Consider the following 18283-nt stretch of genomic DNA (forward strand, 5'->3'; position numbering starts at 1 on the left):
TCTCCTGAAGAAACGCTTGCATTCGTCCATCCATCCGCAGGGGCGTCGCGTGCCGCGTGGGGGGGCCCAATTTTTTTTTTTCTCAGAGGGCCATTATGAGGCTTAATGAGTCAATGCGTTTATTCAATCTGGCCGCCGCACAAAACGAGTCGATAGGAAACATCGGTTATGAATTCAACATGAAAACAAACAACCCCCCCCCCCACCCCCCCAAAAAAGTTGCTTTAATACTGACTACTGGGATTCACACGACCCACAACGCGTCGGAAAGAACAACTCTTCATTCGTCACAGGACAACAGGAACAGGAACAGGATACCAAGCGCGGAATGGCTTCCCCTCATTTTGGGACGTCTCAAATCACAATTCATGACAAAGCGACGGGACACGGATGTTGCCATGGAGCTGGAAAAAGACAACGAGGAAGACAAAAGCCTTTCAAAAGAGCGTTGAAGAACTCATTGGGAAAAAAAGGGATTTCCGTCGTGTCTTTGAATGGGAGCGTTTGCAGTTTGGCCAAACGCTTCTCTTGGAGGCAACAACGTCGACGCCTTTCCTTTTTCCGAGGCGTCGAGCGCTTCTTGGGGCCGAGGCCGCCGTCGGGGGGAGGCGACGGGCACGTGACGGGCAGGCGGCTCGTAGCTCAATGGAAGAAACGCTTCCGCGGCGGGGGCGAAGGTGGCGAAGGGACCCTCCCCCCGGCACGCGCGCGCCGCCCTATTATTGCACTCGTTCGAGAAGAAGTCCAACGCGAGTAGGACGGCGGCTACAAAGAGTCCACCGAAGTCCACCGCCACCGCGCGGGATGAATATTGCTCGCTCGAAGCGCTTCCGTAGGTCGCCGCGTCTTCACGGGCGCACTTCCCTCGACTTCCAAGCGCAGGTGGGAGGAAGTCGCCCGCGGCCGCGGCCGCTCCGGAGCGCCGCCCGCCTCTCGACCGCTACTGGCAAGAGGCAGCGCATAGGGCCGGCATCCCCACACATCTGAGAGTTCTTTTCGAGATCCTCTTATTTGTTTTCAAATCTCGAAATGACCTCTCCGAGCTCCTCCGCCCCCACGCGGCCGACGTTATTAGAAGGGCCGAGAACTAAGCGCGGGCTCAGAGGGGACGGAGCCTTTTGCGTTGCCGCTCCCTCTCTCTGGAATGAGCTCCCGCTGAACATTGGGCAAGGCCCCTCGCCGCCCACCTTTGAAAGCCGCCTGAAAACTGGCTTGGATTCTTTGGCATTTGACTCAAATTCTGATCTTAGTCGGAGCGTTTGGCGCTCCGTAGCGTCTTTGTTAGCCACTTGTTGCTTTATCGTTGCACGCGCGATGGCTGCTTGAAAGGGCTCCAGAAGTGCACCGGAGTGGCGCGCGTGCCGGTCACAAGCGCCTCGCCGTTTGGAAGAAGTCCCAAGTGACCGAGGCGAAAAGGAAGCGGGCCGAGCGGCCTCCTCGCCACATTTCGAGCGAGTTGAGCCCGAGCTCGGCTTCGACGCGAAAGCTCCGTCGCGGCAAATAAGCGAGCGGTCCGTCCGTCCGCCTGTCGCTCGTCACTCGGCCGCGCTAACGCGTAGACGCTCCGAAGCCGGTCCGGCCTCTCCCGCGACGCCGAGTTTGTCTTTCGCCGGCCGTCGCCGGGCCAAACCGTGAGGGTAGTGTCGCCCAATTTGTCTTGAAGTTGGACGTCGTAGCCTTTCCCGGCTTTATTGCTTTGTTCTCTTCTCCACGAAGCAAATAATTCAGGTGAAGTTGGAGCGGCTATCGGGCAGCCAAACGGTGACGCCGCCTCCCGTCCGCTCGCTCGGCCGGCCGTCCGCGTGATGGCGATGAAGGAAGTGAGACGTCACGTGGTCGGGATGGCGGGCCCGCATGTCGTCATTCGAGCTTCCCCCCCAAACCCCCCCCCGGGACAAAATCCCCGAAGCGGAACCAAAGAGCGGTCGGCGTGGACGCACGGCGGCGGCCTGCCGAGTTTGCGCGCGCCGAGCTCAAGGGCGCTTTTCTCCCAAGAACAAAACAAGCGGGCCGCTCTCACGCGAATGACCATTTTCAAAATGTGACGGGGGCCGACTCGCCCGGGCGCGCGGGCCGAGCCTCGGTCCGAAAGTCGAGTCCGGTGTCATTTTTCCCGGCCGAATGGGCGACTCGGCTCAAGTGATGCGGGCGGGGGACGCAAGCCCCGTCGCTCTTTCGTCCCTTGCGGCCGACCGGAGCGCCTTTGACAAGAGTCGCCAAAGCGGGCCGGCGCCCGCGGCCGGGCTACGAGGCCTGCTCCCTGGAGTCGCCGCCGCCGCCGCCGCCCGGGCTGGCGCCGCCGGAGCGGCGGGAGAGGACCGGCGTGGCGGCGGGCGTCTCGTCGGAGCAGCCGTGTTGGAGCAAAACGTCCGCGCAGCCTCCGCTCCCGACTTTTCTGGCCATCGTCATGGCCGTCCGGCCCTGGCGGTCCCTCGCTTTGGCGTCCATTCCGTACTGGGGGCGGACAAATGACACGGCGCGACGCTGTGAGAATCGCCCGATGTCGCATCTGCGCCTCGGCTCCATCGAGGAGCGGCGATTTCATCAATGACGCGCGCGCACAAAAAAACATGCTTGAAGGGTGACCCCCACCTCAGCGATGTTTGATCCCAGGTCCCGCATACGGATATGACATCGATAGCGATCGATCGCGACGTACTCGGACAGAATGACAAAGCGCCGCAAAGGCGAGCTTTCGTCGTGACGCAGATGATTTGCCGAGGCGCGAGACCGCCGGCGCCGACTCCCGCCGCCGAGGAGGAATTACTCGATGTCGGATTGTCCGTAGCCCGAAGTAGCGCCGGCTCGTATCGCCGGGCCAAAAATGAACGCCGATTATTCCTAGCCGGTCTCCGCGCTCGCCCGTCGCCACCCAAAATCGATGCCGAAAGCGGAACGCGTGGAATTTTGGGCTGAGGCGGCTGTCGCGACGCGAGGAGGCTTTTGGTTCTCGCTGCTTTTCAAATCGACTTTGTCAGCGAGAGATGCGGGTGGCTTTCATTGTGTCGACTGTCATCCGGTCAAAGGGCGGTGAAATTTGGTGCCTGTCATGACGTAGATGGATGAAATCAATCAATAAATATGAATTTTTAGGCCGATGAGGCGCAAGGACCGGGTGATAGAGTGCTCGTTTTCGGAACGGGGTAGCCTGAGAAAAATCGAAATCATTTTCACCTTCAAAAATCACCAGCGCACCATAAGAGCAATTTGATGTGGTCGTACCCCGAGAAAACCAAGGGGGTGGGGGGGTCAGTGAAACAAAGGAGAGACGAGGAGGAGGAGAAGAAGAAGAAGAAGACGAAACTCACCCAGATGAGCAGTTGCGTCATGACCACGTCGCCCAGCTGACAGGCGGCGTGCAGGGCCGTGCCGGCGGGGGCGGGCCGAGCGTTGACGGCCTCCCTGCTGCTGTGGGCCAGCAGCAGGAGGAGGCGCGCCAGGTCTCGCTCGGTCACCGCCGAAAGCAGTCGCGCCGGCATGTCGTCGTCCGCTTGCGGCCGCAGCGGCGGCACGAAGGCCCGTTGTTCGTACTTGGCGCGAATCCACGACTCCCTCTCCTCACTTTCAGAGAAAACAAACAAACGGGTCACGCGCCGCTTCGGGCGGCGGGCGGGGCGCCCTCCATCGCGGGCATCGATACGCGCAAACGGGAAATACGCCGATGGAATTTGTCCCGCGAAGCCATCGGCCGAGCCGAACGTTTCCGAGCCGAGGTTCGATCGACCTCGTCTGCTGAAAAATGAACACGGCGGCGCAAAGAAGGAGGCGAAGACGCAATCGGCGGCCATGAAAAGTGCGGGGGCGTCGCCCTTTTCGCCGTGATGACCGACGGCCCGAAAGGATGCAACTGAAAAGCTGCGCTGCATTGCGGCGGCCATTGTAGGCAAAAAAAATCAAACAAAAAGCGGCGACCCCCCCCCCCCGCGTCCGAGAGCGAGCGCACCCACCGTGAGGCGTTGGGCGCGGGCTTGGCCCTGCCCAGCGTGCGGCCCTCCCAGACGCCGTTGGCCGTGCGGTTCCCGATGGCGGACAGCACTTGCGTGAGCTCTCCGGGCCAGTCGTCCAGGTCCAGCGAGCGCACCCGAGACAGGTGAGTGCCCAGGTTGCGGTGGATTCCCGAGCACTCGATGCAGATCAGCGCGCCCAGGTTGAGGCTGGCCCAAGTGGGGTCTTCGGGGAGACAAAAGCGTCAGAGGTCCCGTCGTCAAAGCGCGCCTCCTCCTCGTCTTTTGGCCGCGCAAAAGAAGTCCCGGGCCGAAAGACGGATTAGCGGCGCGGATCTCCGAACGTTACCAAAGATCTGTCCGCGCAATAAGCTCGGCCAAAACACGCCGGGCCGGCTTGACCGACAGGCTTGGGGGGGGGGGGGGGGGGGATTTTTTGCCCTTGAATTTCTCCCTCATGGCTGTTTTATCTCGAATTGAGAGCCGGGCTCACGCGCGCTTTCTCACGGTGGGATCGGGCAAAGGCGATGGCGTTCTCCCGCGCCATCTTCCCGCAGGCGGTCGGACGGACGGACGGAGAAGCGCGCGGCCACTCACTTGGCGCTTGGCAGTCCACGCACAGGTCGTTGCCTTTGGTGTTCCGGATGGCCTGCAGCGCCACCGCCTCGCTCTGGCTGCTGCGTCGCGCCTGCACGCACGCGCGCACACACGCGCAGAGCTCAACGGAATGGCAAGTCGGCGCTTCTGCTCGGTCACCACACGGAGCGCGATCGTTCCCGCGGACGGCAAAACGAGAAGGCGACGAGAGCGCGCTGGCGCTTTCGCCTTTGCTTACTTTCCCCGTTGGAACCAACGGAAGTGGCGATTATCCGGCCGAGAGCTCCCGCCCCCTCGATCCAAAACATTTGGCGACATGTCTTCTGAGCGAGGAGTACGACGCTTTTGCGAGCGCACGCACGCACCTTGTTTCTGCCGCTCTCGCACGACTGCAGGCTGGCCAAGATCTGGCTCTCGATGGCCGACACCCACGAGTCCCTCTCCTCCGGACCGGGAGCCTCAAAGTGCCACGTCTGACCCGTAAACGACACGACGATGAAGTCGGCGTTTTCTTCATCTGAAAGACAAAGGGCGCGCGAGTCAGCCTCCGCGAAGCCCTTTTGCACGCGGACGTCCGACGACGGCGCGATGAGGACGCGCGCGGGTGGGTCGAACGGAGGAAACCCGGGCGCAAACGTTACCTGTCCTGTTAATGTTTCTCAAGCTACCGAAGCTCTTTAGCTTCCACATTTTGCGCTTGGCTGCAGAGCGAGGGACAAACGCAGAGGCACAAGGCAAAGCAGAGAAAGAAAGAGAGCGCAGGTGTTAGAAAGAGGCAGAAAGAAAGTCACAATTCATTTGCAAGCGTTTTGAGCCGGCGCCTATCCCGCCCCGAGCGACTTTGGGACGGGGGGGTAGGGTCGGCCGCCCCGGACCGCGTCGGCGGCCCGGCGCCGGCCGGGTAGCGGTTTGGAGGGACTCCGTCGAGGCGGCCGTCTTGGCACCTCTCCGGCCGGATGGAAACGCCGGCGAGGCAGATAAACGGCTAGCCCAGAGATGGGCAAACCACGGCCCGCGGGCCGAATCCGGCCCGTTGGTCCTTTTAATCCGGCCCGCCGCAGGTCGGTCCACGTTTAAGGTTCGATGTGAATGATTGCATTCATTTCAATTGGACTTGTAATGACGGGCATTTCACCGCCAGGTGGCGCATTGACTTGAAGTTGCCGAACATGGGGGGGGTGGGGGGCGGGGCAATCTTTTCGACCACCTAGTACCTCCGTATCGCTCTACTTCTACTGGTCTGACCACAACCCATCTGCAGCGATGCACAGGCTAAAATAGGTCATCAACAACACTGTCGTCATTTTAAAAAAGTATATTAATACCGTACGTTCATGATTTTGTTCTGTTGATGTTTGATATGGACTGTCAACAAATGCCGTTTTTTTTTTTTTTGAATGTACCATAGCTCGTGCTGATCTGGCCCTTCTGTCAAATTTTAAAAGTCAATGCGGCCGTCGAGCCAAAAAGTTTGCCCGCCCCCCGGGCTAGCCGCTAGCCGCCGCGCTCGTCGTCGATGAGCCTCTGAGGAAAGCGCGACTCCGATGCGGGCCGCCGCCAGGCATAAATGGGACGGCCCTAATTGCGCGAAGGTTTTGGGGACCGCGAGGCTGGAAAAGCCGCGCGAGAATTGAGAAGAAGACCCAAACGGCGGAGGGGCGCGCCGAGCGCTCGGCTACTCTCCCGTCCCAACGGACGCATATTCAATTCGCGCCGAGCTTTGCAATTACCTTCGGCCTGCCCGACGGCCGCGTCTCCTTTTTGATTCATGCTTTTCTTCCTCCTGTTCTTCTTGCGGTCGCTCACGGGAGATGATTGGCCGGCGTCCTTTCCGGAAAACGGTCCGGACGCCCCCTCGAGGGCATCTGACAAGAGTGGGCGGAGGCGGTCAAGTCTTTCATCGCGGACGGCAAACAACCGAGAGCGCGCGGTGCCACTTTGGAATTTGACGGCCTCCGTTTGAAGAAAGGACGAAAGCTTTCTCTCTTTTCTCCTGCTTACTTTGTCAAAAAAGGCTCCTTCCTTTTTTTTTTTTCCCGGCTAGCCGGTCAAACGCCGTGGCTAAATACGTCGGGTGGCCCCGTAAGGCACGGACTCGCGCCTCTTGATACGCGCTGCTCAAAAATGGACGTGGCGAACAACGAGCGAAGGAAGGCCACCCGCGAGATTCAAGTGACAAAACGTTCTCTCCTCCTATTGAGGGTTGCTTCCCTTTCGAGGTCAAGTCAACTCCATTTGTATGCGTGACGATAGCCAAGTAAAGTCTCAACCGCGCATTTGTCGTCAACGCCCAACGAGTCGTTTTCTTGGTTTCGGGTTTCATTTGACGGTCCGCTTCGATTGCCGCCGACTTCCCGAGGCGCCGCTTCTTGCCGAGCGAGTGCAATTGACCCGAGCGCCGCCGTCGAGTTTGAGCTTGCGAGTCCGAGGCAAAAGCGGTCAACGGGGGACAATTGTTCCGTTTGGATCTGGTTACGTTTGGTTTTGCTTGCTCATGTGGCCTTTTTTCGCCGGCCGTTCTCGCGATCGGTGTTCCTCGCGTGTAAGCGACGAGCTCCCTGGAGCCTTTGCGTGTTGTCCGGCTCTTCCTCGTTGTCTCGTCACTTAGCTTGCATTTAGTTCCCCGAGTTTCTGTCGGTCTTTGTCGGCAGTATGTGAGCATACGTGCGCTCGGGTCATGTTTTGTTTCCTGTTGTAGTTTGCTTTGATCCTTGTGATTTCCAGGCATTTTTTAGTGGGGTTTTTTTCATCGTACTGCCGTGTGTATTTTTTGTTAAATACATTTTGGTCAATCCACCCCGCCCCCCCCCTGCCTCCCTGCTTTTTGGGGTCCTACAACTACCGTCGCGCAGAACGCGACGGCAATAACTCGACTGGTGTGCCGGCCAAGCTTCGGTCGCGCGGAGAAACATTGGGCCCGCCGCGCCGTCATTTGTGACGCAACGGGAAGACGGAAAGGTCCTCGCTACCTGCGCCGGCGCCCTCGGCCGCCGCCGATTCCTTACTGAGCCCGTTGATGCCGGAGGAGGCGGGGGCCACGGGCGAGGGGCCCGCCGGCGCCACGGCTCTCGGAGGACGCTTGCCGGGAACCTTCACCGTCACGCGCAGCAGGTCGATTTCCTTTCCGTGCGCATTCTGCACGTAGTCCTGAAATCCGCAACGCGGCATTCGGTCACTTTCTTTTGTTCGGTCAAATATGCACAGGCGCGGACGTGGATGCGTACAGCTTAGTATTCTCCGGGAAGGACCCGTACTTGCGTTGTCCAAACTGGGAAACTACGATGAAGGCGCACGCGTGTGTTAACAAAATACACGAGCAATAAAACGGCAAAAATACATGCTCCCAAAACCGTTCAGAACACAAAAGCCGCAGCATACGGCGCGTCACAAAAGCGGGACTATTTGCAAAGAAATGCCGCGAGTAACCGACCCGGTGGCTTTTCTTTGCACTCGCTCACCGTTGTCGAACTGGACCTCGCCTCGATCGCCACGCGAGACGACGGCGTTGCTCGGCTGACGTCGAACCTTTCGAGCCTTGCCCTTTTTTGTCAAATGTCATTTTTAGTTGTCGGTTTGTTCGGGGGCTTTTTTGCCACGTCGCAGGCCGCTTAAGAAAATGGATGGCGGCTGGCGAATGGCAGAGGTTTGGACACCCCTGCTTTCGATGAAACTGACAGTATAGAGCAATTCATCTTGCTTTTGTGTGGCGCCCCCCCCCCCCCCAAATCATAATCATTTTTTTGAAAAGGGTCTGAGGGCCGCCGCCCTGCGGTGTTTTGGACAATTGGAATGGCCGCCGACTCGAGGACCGCAAGTCAGCGTCTCCAGTTTGGAGAGGGCGAAGGTGAAGCGAAACGCGAGCCGTGCGCGCGGCGTCTTCTTACGCCGGAGCTGGAGTGGTAGCACAGCGTGCCGTTGGCGGACAGGGTGACGTATTTCTTCTTCCACTCCTTGTTCAGAGAGCCGCCGCTCCTCTTCCACAGGACGCTCTGCGGAAACGCGACAAGCCCGAGCGGCCGACTTTGGGCGAGGGGCCGAAAGGATGAGCGCGACGCGCGGACGAAGGCCGGCGCCAACCTGCTTGATGGGAACGGCTCGAGCGGCGCCGGCGTCTCCTTTGGCGTCGGCGGCTCTCTTGTCCGAGTCCCGGCTCTGAAAGACAAAGGCGAGGGCGGGAGTACGCGCGCCGCCCCTCCGACCCGCCCGAAGCGCCGCGCGCGGACACCGCTGGCGTGAAATGAGGACAGGGGCGTGAGATGGCGGCGAGCGGGCGCTCGGACGGCCGGCGGCGGACTGACCTTGAAGAGCGAGGGTCTTCGGGGGATGCCCTTGAGGGAACGGGAGCCGCCGCCCCCCTCCCCGTGCGCCACCCTCAGCTCCCTGTGACCGAGCACGGGGGTGGAGGGGAGGGAGCGGGCGTAGCCGGCGCTCACGCCGTTACCGACCTGGGAGGAAAGGTCACAGGGTGCGGCGGCAGATGATGAGGATGGAGACGCTGAAGGTGGAATGTGACGCGCGATTCCCGCCTCGGAGAGGCAAAGTCCGGGACGCCGGCGCCGTCCCGAACCGTCACACCGCTTGGCAATTGACGACCGACACCCGCGTGCGGGCGGCCCGCGGGCCGTTAACTCAGCGGTGACGGGACGGGGGGATTTGCGAGGAATGTCGTCGAAGTGATGATTCGACAATGGAAAGCGGCAACGCGACGATAGCGGCAGTATCGGCGTATTAAAACGGCCGACGATTTTGTCGCTCTCGTGTCATGAGAGGGAGGGCGGCGCCGCTTGGAAAAAGGCCAAATAGTTTTCCCTTTGCGCAGGTCCGGAGGAGGAGGAGGAGCAGCGCAGATGCGCATTCGGAACTGAGAGTCGCCGCTCGGAAGTGAAGCGGATTGACACGGGACGGGAGAAGTCAGCCGATCTCTTATTTGTCAGCGGGCGCCGCGGCTTCTCGTTGGCTTTGAAAGCTAGCTTGTAGCTTGTAGCTTGTAGCGGACGCGTGCGCATTTGGAGCGTGACGCCTCTGATCCACTGGTGACGGGACACTCGGATTCTCTCCTCTTTCATCGCAAACTGCCGCGACTGTCCGTGTGTTGTGTTTCTTATTTACTTGATGTTAACCGTTTTGACAAGCGCTTTGCTACAGCCGCAGCTGTTGGGAAATCTCCAAAAAGATGGATTGTATTGTATTGCGCGATAACCCCGCGATTGGCGGGCAACGCCCGCTGCCCCAAGACGGCCGGGACGGGCTCCGGCATGCCCCGCGACCCTTGTGAGGATAAAGCCGATCAGAAAATGGATGCATGTATCATAACCGCAATGACAACATTTCTTTTTGGGGGGTTTTTTCAAACAAAATCTTGAAGCTTTTCCGTGAAAAGGTTCAAGAAATTTGCAAATGTGAAACTGCAAATATGTGCGTGTCCACTGCAATTTGGCAGTTACTTTGTCAGTACCTCACCCTGTGCCCGGAAACATCATTTTGCCGTCGCCGTGCGATTCGGATCTCAAACTATTTGCCGAAGATCGGCCACTTCCCAAAGTGAGTGGCAGAAGCCCGCCGACGGTGGCGCACGTTCGGTCTCGGGCTGAAGCGGTTTGGGTGAAAGCAAAGAAATGAGGGTGCGGGACACGGCGCCGTGGGGGTTTCCAACCTGGCCGGGGAAGGAGGCCGATCCCGGCGTGGAACCTCCGGAGTGACCGGGAGAGTTGGGGAGAGACTTGCAGGCCAGCAGCGCCGCCTGCTTCTTCTGGGCCACAATTTTCTGGGCAGCTGGGCAAGAAAAGCGGGTGACGCGTTCGGTCGCAGAGACTCGAGGCGCGTTTGCCGGCTCGGCGGGCTGGGCGGACGCGGCGTACCGGCGGCCGGACTCACCCTCCGAGAACACCCGATCCACGTTGAAGCCGTAGGTGGCGCAGGTCTCGTAGAAGAGCGAGTGCCGCACGTCCACGCACAGCCGGCGGGCTCTTTGGTCCTCGATCACGCGCGGGTTGCCGCTGCTGATCTTATCTGAACGTGGAAACATTCGCGTCAGCGCCGGGAGAGCGCGACGTTTCTCGATGCCGCGGTACCGCTTTCGCAATTGAAGTTATCAAATCCAGATTGGAGAAGAAAGAAATGGGAGGACGGCGGGGGACGTGAAAGCGGTTCTGCTCGACGGTCAAAAGGTTTGGAGTTGGAAGGGCTTCCCGCAAAAGGTGGGCTGCAGCTCATCTGAGAAGATGGCAAACTGGTGGGGCAACGCCCCCGCCCCAAATGTCATCACTACAAGCGAAATGAGGAGAGAGCAACTCGTAGGGCAAACATCGCGGACGGAACCGACGGATCGGCGGGGGAACGCGCCGCCGTTGCGTTTGCGCGATGGAGCGAGCCCGTCGCGATCGTGTTTGTGACCACCAGGCGGCACTGTAGGGCTCGCCCCGCGGCCGCACACCCGTCGGTCGTTATCGAATTCTTGCTTTCAAAGGACGACCGCTCGGTGTCGGCTCATTGTTCGTTTGTCCCGTCATGTTTCTGTGCCTATTACTTTTGAGCTTCTGCCGTGGTTTTTGTTTGATATTTGTTTTGGATTTGGTTTTCTCTGGTTTTTATCAATACAATTGGTCAAGCGCGACCTGCTCCTCCCTCCCGCCTCACTTGCCGACCGGCGGCAATCGGGAGAACGCGCCAAGCGCGCCCCGCCGCCGCCGGCGGCGGTACGGCCGCCCTCACCTTGAGTGCCGACGACGATGACGGGGACGTCGGCGCGCAGCGAGCCCAGCTTGCCGTAGAGCTGGTAGAGCTCCTGGAAGCTGCCTTCGTTTTCCAGACTGAACACCAGAATGACGGCGTCCGCCCAGCTGCTGAACTGAAGAAGGGCGCAGATGATCAGATCGGGGGGGGGGGGGGGGGGGGCGCACGCCGCCGCCGTGTGGCTGTCCACAAACCTGCGCGTCAGGTGCCCCGCACTCCTCTCGAATCAGTAATAAATAACTCTGCCCGTCCACCAGCACCTCCTTCTTATAGCGGCCACCTGACCAAGACAAGTCGGCAAGGATCACACGCGCACGCGCACGCACACACGCACACACTTTAAGATTTGGCTCCACCACGAATGTAAAATGGAGTCCTCCAAGATCGAAATCTTGTGTGATCAAACAAAAATGAAGACGACGAAACATGAGCAGATAAGGTGGCTCAATGTTTTTTTTCCCCAGAAGAAGACGGATTGACCGAAAATGAGGATGTCGCGACGGAAAATCCTACCTGGCGTCTGGGCAAGCCACTTTGATACAAAGAGCAACAGCGGGTCGGACACGCTGGTTTTTGTTTGTTCCTCGGCGAGCCGGCTTCTTGCTCGGCAGCACGACATTTCACCGTTTGTCGGCTTTTCCCGCAAACGCCGAGACACGTTCGACGTTTTATAACATCGGACCATCTCATAAGATTGACTGATGTTTAACGTCTTTGGTCGAAAATCCACCCCCCCCCCCCCATGGTACGGCGGTTGACATTTGCGTGAGTGGCGGTGGTGAAGCGCGACCTCCCGTTCAAATGTTGAAACGCACGCCGCGAAATGAAGTTGCCCTTACCGTCGGCTTTCTCGAGCGCCACATAAGAGCCGGTGACGTATTTGGTCACCAGCGCCGACTTGCCGCTCTTCGCGCTTCCCAGGACGCCCTGAAAGAAATGGACGCAATATTGGAGACGCGCCGGCGTTTGCGCAACGGCCGTCCTCCTTTTTGCTCGGGTGCGCCGTCGCGGCCGAGCGGCCGCCTCACCAGTCTCAGCTCGGGAACGGGTGTGCTCAGGCTCCATTCCTGACTGTTGGCGATGTTAACTGCGGACATGCGGAGAGACAAAAACAGTCAGCGAGGCTCGGTCGCTTTCACCGCGAGCGGCCCTCGCCGCAGCCCGAGGCGAGCCGGAAGTCGGGGCGTCGGAAGCGCGCGCGTGGCCCGGCCAACGGCGTTAATGAATGCGACCTTTCCGCAACGACGACGGCGGGGGGGATTCCGAGGCGCCGCGGCCACACTGCTCGCGGGCCGCTTGGCTGCCCTCGTGCCGGACGAAGCCTGAGGAGGAACGGCGTTTTCCAAAAGCTCCCCAAGTGCCGAGACGGGAATGCGCCTGCTCACAAATTGAAGCCTTCCCTCGGCACTTGGACTTGCATTCTTGTGGATGAAAAGTGCGGCGTCAATAAAGTTGGATTGGTTGAACACGAGTGAAATCACGCTTGTTTATCTGCGGTGAGCTGTGGGCCAGGTTCCATTCGAAAGAAATGCATATTGAGGTTTTTTTGGGGCGGGGGGTGTTTTGCTTGATTGCCGAGCTGTTTGGGGGGGGGGGGTTTCCTCCACTGTACAGTCTATGTAAACATAAATGTATTTTCGTTTCACAAATGTGCCGACGCTCCAGCCGTGCATTTTCGAACCCGCTTCTCCTCAGGAGGCTCGCGGGCGCGCCGGGGCCCGTCCCGGCCGTCTTTGGGCAGCGGGCGGGGCAAACCCCGCACCGGTCGCCAACCCATCGCAAGGGCACGCGTGGACCAACCACAAGCGTTTACACTCACGATCACAGCTAAGGACGGGGTTCCGTTCAGCTGCCATGCATGTTTTTGGAACGTGGGAGGAAACCTGGAGAAAAGCCACGCAGGCGCAGGCGCAGGCGCAGGCGCAGGCGCAGGCGCAGGCGCAGGCCCAGGCCCAGGCCCAGGCACAGGCGTAGGCGCGGGGGGAACAGAAATTCATCCATCCATCCATTTTCCGAAGCGCTTAATCCACACTAGGGTCGCGGGGGGTGCCGGAGCCTATCCCAGCCGTCTTCGGGCAGTAGGCGGGGGACACCCTGAAGCACTCGCCAGCCGATCGCGGGGCACACCTGGACGAACCGTCATCCGCGCTCACGCTTGCACCTCGGGACAATTTGGAGTGTTCAATCAGCCTGCCACGCGTGTGTTTTGGAATGAGGGAGGAAAGCGAAGTACCCGGAGAAAAGCCACGCGGGCCCGGGGAGAACTCCACACAGGGAGGGCTGAGCCCCGTGCCTCCGCATTGTGAGGTCGACGTGCTTGGAGCCACCCGTTTTCGAATCATTTGATTTCTCTGAGGCGGAGTACACGCTGGATCGATCGCTTATCGGTCGGTCACGGGACTGAACCACAAAGACCCAATGGCACCGACACGCTCTTTGGTCTAACTGGGGTTTTTTCAACTTGGGGAGGAAGCCAGAGAGCGAGAGGAAATGACACGCCAGTAGACCGCAGCTCAACCTAAAGGCCTTCTTGCTAGGAAGCATGTTCACGTCAGAGTCTTTTCTTCTTTTTTTTGTTTTCTTTGAATTGATGGCGATGTCCGTGTGTCCATCTCCGAGATGCGGAACAGCAAGTACTTTCCATTTCATTCGTTTGTGACAAGCAACGTGTGTCACTCTGGCGGGCGCACGCAAACAAGCCGCCCCCCCCCCCCCGCCCCCCGCTCGTCCTCCGCCCTTCTGTTTCATCAGACTCTGCCTCGCGAGCTGCAGCGGTCGTCCTGCTCGTTGCCATGGCAACGCTTCCTCCCGCCTTGGGCAAAACTGCGCGCGCACGTGTGTGTGCGCGCGTGTGTGTGTGTAGTCTGACTACTTGAGTCAATCCACAAGGTCTAACCGTGTAAATGCCCAATGAGTGAATGAACACACGCGCACACACACACAATTGCAAAAGATTTGTCAGTAGTGACAAATATGAGGTGAGTGAACGCAAGCGAACATCTGGGCAGAGGGAAGGAAACGCATGAAGCGGGCGCACGAGAGAAGGAAGGCTCCTGAGGGTGAATTCCCCTCTTGACGCTGGTGAGGCTACCTCGCCTCGTGCCTTTGGCCGACGCGACCGTTTCAGCTCCGCGAGCTCAAAATCGCCCCGAGCGGTGAGACCCATCTGTCCCCCTAACACCCCCCCCCCCATCCCGCATCATCCGATGATTTGGAGCTACGCTGGGAACGGCGGTTTTTGCGCGCACGCAGATGATCCCTCCGGCGGCGTGAAATCGGCCCACGCTCAGAGGGGGGTCGAAGATGAAGACCGCCCTCGGGGGTCTGAATGCGGGAGCGCCGGCGTCGCCGAGAAACATCTTCCGAGAGGGCCGTCAAGGTGACGAACGGGGGGCCCGCGCCTGCGGCACCCGGAGCGGAGTTGCCCTCGTCGCGGAGGGCGCGGGACGGCGAGAGGCCGCGGGAGTCGGCGTCGTTAGCGGCCACCTACCTTCCTCCTCGCCGGAGTCCCTCCGAACGAAGACGGGAGCGGCCGACGTGGCCGAGCCGACCGGACCCGAATTGCTCTTTGTGAAAATGCCGCTGATGAATTTGAGCATCTTGCGATCTTTGGAGGCGCCGCGCTGGCCCCGCCGGGCCTCGCCGCTCCGCGCCAGGTCCTCGGAAAGGCCGTTCAGGTCGCTGTTGTCCAGCGTGCGGCTTTTGCCCTTGCGCGGGGCTTTGCCGGCCCGGGTCGCCGGCGCCGGCAGGGAGGCCGACCCCGACTTGAGCCTGTCCCTGCGAGGCGCGTCTCGGAGACACGCGGCGGCCGCCCCGCCTCCCGTCTCGGCCGGGACCTCGTCCGGCGCGTCCCTCCGCGCTCGGGTCCCGCCGGCCTCGGCCCAGGAGGCTCTGCAGGGGCCCGGGGAGCGCGCGGGCGTTCGGCGGTCCTTGCGATCGAGACTCTGGGCCGAGGCGGGGCCGCGATCGCGATCCCGACCCTCCCCGGAGTCCCGGCCTCGGGGGGCCGCGCCGTCGCGGGACTTCGGAAGACTCGCGGGCCTCTGGCCCGGCGGACGGATGGGCAGGCCGGTTCTGGCGGGAGTGCGAACGGGTTCGGGGGTCTCTGTTGGGGGGGTGCCGGTCAAAGAGGGAGGCCGGGATTGCTTCGCTTCGGGGGCGCAACAGATTTCCTCCGCTCGGCTTGAGTCCGGCTCGGCAGACTTCGGGGTCCGGGCTCTCTCGGGCCGTATGGGGGCCGAAGGTCCGCGGAGCGGCGGTTTCTCACCGGCGGTTTCTTCCGACTCGCTCGGAGGATTCCCGCCTTCGTCCGCGGCTTCGTTCGCTTCGGGCCCTCGGACGAGTCCGGGTGCCTCGGCCCCCGGCGCTCGGGACCGGGTTTCGCCAGCCCCGCCGGGCGTTCGGGTTTGCGGCTTCGCCCCGGCTCCTTCCGCCCGGCTCGCCCCCGCCGCCGTGGCTCCCTCCCCCGAGGAAACGCTCTGGACCGCCCCTCCATTCTCCTCCACCGCCTCTACCTTGACCAAGGTGAGGGAGATGAGGTAGGTGGTGCGTTGCTGCAGGGAGCCGCCTTCGCTCATGGGATCGAGCTTCGGGTGACGCGCGGCAGAAGAATGAGAGCGGACGCGGGAAAAGGGGACCGGCGAGGGTTTGTCCGACGCGGAAGGGTCCGACGTTGCCGCGGAGGCAAAAAACTGGCAGAGGAGGAGATCGAGTTCCTCCTGACGTCGGCAAAGGGAGCGCCGGCCTGGTCCATGCCCCGAATCTGCCTTCTCCTTTGTTTGGGCTTTCAATCGAAGTCACGGAGAATCACCGCATTCCAGCGGCCGTTCCCGGGAAAACGCACCTTCGCCACTGAGGCCGATCGAGCTTCACCAATGCGGACCTCGCGGCGCTCACCCTCGTTGATTGCGTTGCCCCGCGCGGGATGCAAACGTGGAATGACAAGGTAGCGTCGTTCAATATTCCGGAGCGTCACCTCACGGCGGCGCGGTCAGAGATGCGGGCCGTGGGCTCCCGCGAGCCCGACGGGTGCCTTGACAGCGGCGTCGATTCAAAAGGCGGGCGCGCGGGGAGCGCATCGACGAGGCAGAAGCCCCGGCGGAAACGCGGGGGCGGGGGACGCGGTCGGGGCGCATTTGGCCATCACGCCCCTCTCGTCGGCCGCCGGCTCGCCCGAGTCCTCTCGGCGCGGGAGGTGTTGTCGAGCGTGACGAGGCGGAGAACGAGGGAGGCGCCTTACGAGTCGGGAGCCCGTCTCCCGCGCGTGCCGCTCGCCATCTCCGTCGGCGTCGGCGCACGATTCCTCTGGCAGAGCGCGCTCGCTCTCCGCTCTTTCTCGCTCATCCCTCCTCTCCCCGACTCCCCTCCATCTTTCTCCCGGTTTGCCGCCGAGGCGGGGGTGGGGTGTCGACGGGGGGAGGGGCGGGGGGACCGGAGGGGAAGGGGGGGTGCGGGGCTGGGTGTCGGAGGACCCGCCAAATGAGCGGAGAATGTGTAAAATGTCGGGGGGGGGGGGGGGGGGGGGACTAAAGGACGGAGCGGGGAATGGGAGCGCTCCAGCCGGGGGCTACTTTCCCCCAGAAATCATCGAGATCATCCGTCTCTCCTCAGCCGTCTGGCTCCACGTAGCTCCTCCTCCGCGGGAGGCTCGGCTTGTTTGTTGCTAAGGTGTCCCGATCTTCCCGGCAATGGCGGCGCAATCATCTCCCCCCCGCCCGCGTCCTTCCTCCTCCGCCGCCGCATTCCCTATTGCCGCCTCCCCCTCGTCGATGTGGGCGGCACAAGAGCTTTCCTGCGAGCGTATGGCTCTGGAGCCGCACGCGTTCAAGGCTCGGGTCTCGGCGGGACCGCGGCAACGCATTGGACGTCCGCAGCTGGGCCGCGCCGTGCGATCGGCCGGCGCACGTTGACTTCGATCTTTGTGTGGAAGTCAAAGCGAGTCATTGGAACACAGACCGCGGATGTTTCCAGTCCTTTGTTTTGTTTTGTGTGCGTGTGTGCGTGTGTGTGTGTGTGTGAGGTTTGTCAAGCGTGAGCGGAAGGATACGTCGACCTGCGCTTCCTTGCCACTCCGTTCTGACCGATCAAAGACCCCGAGGCGATCGGCTTGTAGCGACGCCACTCCGGCAAAGCGCGACTCAGCGGTCAATAGCCCGCCGCTCCCCGCGGGCGTACGTACGCCCGGGCCCGTCTTTTGGCTTCAACCAATCAGCGCCGACGCAACAGACGTGACACATCAAAGAGTTTTGATCTACGACACCGGCTAAGCTAGCCTAGCCCAGACGACGGCTAAGCTAGTCGTACAGACGACGACGCGACGCTCGAGGTCGGACGGACACGCTCTCCGCTAATCTGTATGTTTCGTTTCTTTTCTTTTTCTGTCCAAATATCTATTTTTCTACTCCAATAGTAGTCTCGTCCACGGGGTCCTTTTTCGTCCCACCGGGGTTGAGCTCGTGTGATTATAAAGAGACCAAAATCTCTTGAGGCGAACATTCATTTTGGTGCCCGTGCGGCATTTTCACAGCCGTGTCCGGTGTCCGTCTGTCCGTCTCGCGGCGTGAGCGGAATCATGCCCGAAAAGAAGACTTTTTGGGTGGCGGGGTGCGGCACGGGATTCCTTAGCGTCCGTGACATTGCGGAGCCCAATTCCGACACAATCGTCGCGACGCGATCGATGGCGGGCCTCCGAACGCAACATCGCCATGTCAAATTTTCGCCGCGTCGTCAAATCAGTGAGTCGCCACCATCGGGCCGTATTTCCAATTCACCGGGATCACATCCGCGACGCAAAGAGAAGAAAAAGGCGGCGTTTCTATTTTTAGTCGGCGGCGTTTGAAAAGGAGCAAAAGCGGCCGCCGCTCCGACGACGACGCCTCCGCGTCCGCCTCTCGAAAAAAAAACTGGCGGCACAAATTTGCTCTGACGAAAAGGCTTTGATGTGACATCTGGAGGATGCGTGCCACGCGCCATCGTCTCGATCCGACCGTCCACCTGCTCTGCCTGCGTGC

At 60.8% G+C, this 18283-nt stretch overlaps 1 protein-coding gene across 7 annotated transcripts; it reads right to left on the reverse strand.

Moving 5' to 3' along the window:
* Positions 1–102: 102 nt before the first annotated feature.
* agap2 (ArfGAP with GTPase domain, ankyrin repeat and PH domain 2) lies at positions 103–16777 on the reverse strand. 7 transcript variants are annotated; one of them, XM_086110648.1, is made up of 19 exons: positions 13224–14648; positions 13093–13181; positions 12302–12360; positions 12113–12200; positions 11468–11553; positions 11253–11388; positions 10416–10550; positions 10195–10313; positions 8840–8986; positions 8619–8693; positions 8426–8530; positions 7511–7688; positions 6272–6406; positions 5183–5242; positions 4907–5058; positions 4542–4632; positions 3948–4170; positions 3309–3561; positions 103–2454 (listed from the first exon to the last, which is right to left on the reverse strand). In XM_086110648.1, the coding sequence occupies exons 1-19, from the start codon at positions 13280–13282 to the stop codon at positions 2245–2247; spliced, it is 2400 nt and encodes a 799-aa protein (XP_085966774.1). In that variant the 5' UTR covers positions 13283–14648; the 3' UTR covers positions 103–2244. The 7 variants fall into 7 exon arrangements, with proteins under 7 accessions (XP_085966774.1, XP_085966476.1, XP_085966467.1 ...); XM_086110350.1 differs by lacking the exons at positions 13093–13181; positions 13224–14648 and adding an exon at positions 14764–16777 and having other exon boundaries at positions 7547–7688; XM_086110341.1 differs by lacking the exons at positions 13093–13181; positions 13224–14648 and adding an exon at positions 14764–16772.
* Between the last annotated feature and the right edge of the window lie 1506 nt (positions 16778–18283).

The sequence above is a fragment of the Hippocampus guttulatus genome, chromosome 1, assembly GCF_054856545.1.
Source record: "Hippocampus guttulatus isolate MCC_2025c chromosome 1, RoL_Hgut_1.0, whole genome shotgun sequence".
NCBI classification, from domain to species: domain Eukaryota; kingdom Metazoa; phylum Chordata; class Actinopteri; order Syngnathiformes; family Syngnathidae; genus Hippocampus; species Hippocampus guttulatus.